The 5,000-nt window shown below is 35.9% G+C and overlaps 1 protein-coding gene across 1 annotated transcript in view; it reads right to left on the minus strand.

Moving 5' to 3' along the window:
- LOC127631719 (cGMP-dependent 3',5'-cyclic phosphodiesterase-like) overlaps positions 1 to 5,000 on the minus strand; it is a gene marked incomplete at its 5' end in the record, with an annotated part of 52,962 nt that overhangs the window by 31,209 nt on the left and 16,753 nt on the right. The window contains 2 exons of the mRNA XM_052109972.1: positions 458 to 510; positions 1,939 to 2,086. Coding sequence (XP_051965932.1) covers positions 458 to 510; positions 1,939 to 2,086 — 201 coding nt within the window. The remainder of the gene's footprint in view (positions 1 to 457; positions 511 to 1,938; positions 2,087 to 5,000) is intronic.

Genomic DNA, 5,000 nt, shown 5'->3' on the forward strand with positions numbered 1-5,000 from the left:
CACACACACACAGTCATACACACACACACACACTTTGATTGATTGCACAAGTAAATTAGCAGCTGATATTAAATCAGGGCCATAGTGTAGACGTGACCAAACGATGCATATCTGAAGGTGGAATACTGATGTCGGCTACAGCCTTTGGGATGCGTGTGTGATGCCTTAAATACTGTCTATGAGATTACAACACAACCATTGACTGTGGAAGAATGACCTCCTCGATGACCGTCATGAGTCGCTGGAGGCGTTCAGCCTTCACTAACACTCTTATCTGTAAATAAAAGCTCTCTGACCTTCCTCATACACACACAAGACGTTCTCTCCTGTATAGCAGGAACATAGATCAATTCTGCTGTAGCCGAGCAAGGACACCCCGAGAACAAACCCCACCGGTTCTGAATATTAAAGAATTCAGAGAACAACCGATGTGTGTGTGTGTGTGTGTTGCACTTACATAGTTAATGACTTTCAACTGCAATGATGCGGCGTCCAAATCGTACAGCTCACCTGTCAATCAAAACAAACCCATCAATCACAGATGAGACAGCATCAACTCGTCATCACATGACATGTCTTTGATCATCAGCTGTCCAATGATGTGTCTCGTCATTATCCGTGGACGATTTGATGAAAACAACATCCTATGTTCTGCACTACGGTGTTTACAAATATAAAAGATCTGATTTTTATCGGTAAAAAACAACCGTAAATATGATCTTTTAAACAACTTTACAGCTCAAATAGCACAGAAGAATTAATGTAAGGGCTTTAATAAAATTATAAGCGTCACATTTCTGCCTTTAAACCTCCAAAAATACCCCATTGACTTCCATTGTAAGTGTGTCACTGGAACACACATTTGTGCTTTATTTAATGAACATAAACGTGTCGACATTATGCCACAAATGCTTTTAATATTAAACCCGGAATATTCCTTTGAGTGCACACCAGTGACAACACATACTACAGTATATTAATGTAACAAGTTGCAATGTTGCCTAGCAACCACAAGCGCCTACAGGTAAGATAATGAGCTATATTGAACTATACTGTGAATCCGCTAACATCTTCTCAGGATTGCGTCTTTCAGCTGCGCACATTAGCACATCCGCTATGAAATGCATTGAGGACACATCAAATGTTATCTATGAAATTAGCTTTAGCACGAGCAAACGGACAGACATCTTTATATAGTTGTCAAAATTGACGGTTGAAGAAGCGCATCATCCATGTACTCATCCTACATTTCCTTTTGTTGCATTTTCAGTGTGAACGTACTACTCAGTTTATTTTTGATACTTCTTAAATGTCTTTTATGTATTAGATTTGACTTTTATTACTGTCCCAGAGTCAGACTTTCAATATTAAACTAGGAATAAATCAAGTATATTGAATAAATCCACTAACGTCTTCTCAGGATTGCGTCTTACAGATGCCCACATTAGCACATCCGCTATGAAATGAACGTGCACTTTAGAGGCGTGCTTCTGACTGTCCCACAGTTGAGGCGTCATTTCCAGCACAACAAACTAATTTTCCCGTAATAAAGTGTTTTCAAAAGTGTGTGCGCTTGTTAACCGAGTGAAGAGCATGCTTGAGATGAAATATGAGACAAAACCCCAAAAAATAAAATGTATGTAATCAAGCTGTAATTTTGCCAAATAATGCAAAAAATATGATTCAATTGTGTGCATTGAGGACACATCAAATGTTATCTATGAAATTAGCTTTAGCACGAGCAAACGGTCAGACATCTTTATATATTTGTCAAAATTGACGGTTGAAGAAGTGCATCATCCATGTACTCATCCTACATTTCCTTTTGTTGCATTTTCAGTGTGAACGTACTACTCGCACTACTCGCGCTACAAAACAACGTAGAACAGCGCAGAAGTGTGCGGTTTGGGACGCACCTTATGTGTGTGTGGTTCTTACCGCACAGCTGTAGTATCTTGCGGTCCAGTTCTTTGTAGTCTTCGGGTCGTGAGCGGAGCTTCGGCTCCACCGGTGCATTGTGGGAATGAGCATGTGTCCGTTTGGAGCATCTGTGCACGTCTCTCACTCGCTTACACGTTACAGTGAGCTGACGGGAGACATTAGTGGATAATGTGGGTATTAAATCTCATTATAAACAACGTTACGAGCAATAAACTCTAATATTGTGTCGTGCAGTGATCGTGACATTTACAGAGCTGAAACTCGAGTATTATTGCTAAACCAGAACACGACAACACAAGATCAACTGTTATTATTCAGTTCTTCGAATTTATTTAATAAATGACACAAATGTCATAATCGGCCTGTTTGTATCTGTATTTAAAGGAATATTCCGGGTTTAATACTAATGTTGAGTTCAATCAGCAGCATGTGTGGCATAATGTTAATAACCACAAAAATGTATTTCGACTTGTTCCTTATTTTATTTAATAAAAGCACAAACGTGTGTTCCAGTGAGACACTTACAATGGAAGTCAATGGGGTCCATTTTTGGATTGTTTAAAGTCAGAAATGGGACGCTTGTAATTTTATAAAAGCATAAATATACTCGCGTATTATTTGAGCTGAAAAGTTACATTTAAATTGTCGTTTTTCAGTCGTTTTAGGGTTTACGGCGTTACGTTGTCATAGCAACGGAGTAGTAAAACCGTCTTCACACGGATGCGGTTATTAAGTGATTTAATGACAGTAAAATCATGTTAACACACATATTGTTTATGTGTCTATACTTGTGAAACAGTATTTTAATGTTTACAGATTAAACCCCATTGACTTGCATTGGAAGTGTCTCACTGGAATATGTGGTAATCATCATTATAACACACATGCTGCTGATTGATCTGGTGTTGAACCCGGAATATTCCCGGAATCAATTTTGATTTCCTATTGACTATAAAACAAGTCAAAATGGCAAAAAGTGTCGTTTAAAATACATTTCTTTTTTCTTATTTCTCTCAGTCTGTTCTAAGAGAAAATCTGAATCACATTTACAGTTAGCTATTTTCATCATAAAGCAAATAACCAATGTGCTGTTTTACTGCACTGAAATCTACAGCTCCGGGTATCAATCCATGACATTTCCATCCTTTGTTACATTATTTCATGACTCATTTCCTTTCATGGATAATTTTCTTCCTCTTTCTATTTCTTGTTTCTCTCTCGTTCTTTCTCTCTTTGTTAGAAGCTTTTAAACTCGTCTGATGTTAAATTGCTGCTCTAACCAACAGAATCAAAGCTCTGTGGAGTGTGTGTGTGTGTTCTGATGAAGATGAAGATGATGAAAGCTTTTGGACCCTCATCACCTCAAATAAAACACGAGGACATCACAACTGAGAGTAGATCATTTTATTTGTATTCGTCTAGCGAAAAAGCTTAGCGACCAAATAATATATGGGCTTTTGTATCTTTTGTCTGTGACTGGTATTTCAGATAAACATCCGTAGCGATAAACAAGTGAAGCGTTAAGAGGCGACATGAAAACAAATGTCAATGTGCTTACAGGTGTATTTACACTATGAAATACTGTGTGTGAATAAAACTTTCACCTGTAGTAATGTTTCGTTTTTCTTGTGAACTTTTGTCTGATACGTTTAATTTTTCATCTCACTGTTGAAGTAAATAGAACTTTCGTCTGATGTTATTAGCTTTTTCTTTTCACTCTTGATGTGAATAGAACTTTCGCCTGTAATGTTTAGTTTTTCGTTTCACTCTTGATGTAAATTGAACATTTGTCTGATTCGTTTCATTTTTCATCTCACTGTTGATGTAAATAGAACATTCGTCTGATGTTATTCACTTTTTCATTTCACTCTTGATATAAATAGAACTTTCGTCTGATGTTATTAGCTTTTTCGTTTCACTGTTGATGTAAATAGAACTTTCGTCTGATGTTATTAGCTTTTTCGTTTCACTGTTGATGTAAATAGAACTTTCGTCTGATGTTATTAGCTTTTTCGTTTCACTGTTGATGTAAATAGAACTTTCGTCTGATGTTATTAGCTTTTTCGTTTCACTGTTGATGTAAATAGAACTTTCGACTGATGTTATTAGCTTTTTCATTTCACTCTTGATGTGAATAGAACTTTCGTCTGATGTTATTAGCTTTTTCGTTTCACTCTTGATGTAAATAGAACTTTCGACTGATGTTATTAGCTTTTTCGTTTCACTCTTGATGTAAATAGAACTTTCGTCTGATGTTATTAGCTTTTTCGTTTCACTCTTGATGTAAATAGAACTTTCGACTGATGTTATTAGCTTTTTCGTTTCACTCTTGATGTAAATAGAACTTTCGACTGATGTTATTAGCTTTTTCGTTTCACTCTTGATGTAAATAGAACTTTCGACTGATGTTATTAGCTTTTTCGTTTCACTCTTGATGTAAATAGAACTTTCGACTGATGTTATTAGCTTTTTCGTTTCACTGTTGATGTAAATAGAACTTTCGTCTGATGCTATCAGCTTTTTCGTTTCACTCTTGATGTAAATAGAACTTTCGACTGATGTTATTAGCTTTTTCGTTTCACTGTTGATGTAAATAGAACTTTCGTCTGATGCTATCAGCTTTTTCATTTCACTCTTGATGTAAATAGAACTTTCGACTGATGTTATTAGCTTTTTCGTTTCACTCTTGATGTGAATAGAACTTTTGTCTGATGTTATTAGCTTTTTCGTTTCACTCTTGATGTGAATAGAACTTTCGCCTGTAATGTTTAGTTTTTCGTTTCACTCTTGATGTAAATTGAACATTTGTCTGATTCGTTTCATTTTTCATCTCACTGTTGATGTAAATAGAACATTCGTCTGATGTTATTCACTTTTTCATTTCACTCTTGATGTAAATAGAACTTTCGTCTGATGTTATTAGCTTTTTAGTTTCACTGTTGATGTAAATAGAACTTTCGTATGATGTTATTAGCTTTTTTGTTTCACTGTTGATGTAAATAGAACTTTCGTCTGATGTTATTAGCTTTTTCGTTTCACTGTTGATGTAAATAGAACTT

The sequence above is a fragment of the Xyrauchen texanus genome, chromosome 38 (assembly GCF_025860055.1).
Source record: "Xyrauchen texanus isolate HMW12.3.18 chromosome 38, RBS_HiC_50CHRs, whole genome shotgun sequence".
Classification (NCBI taxonomy): Eukaryota; Metazoa; Chordata; class Actinopteri; order Cypriniformes; family Catostomidae; genus Xyrauchen; species Xyrauchen texanus.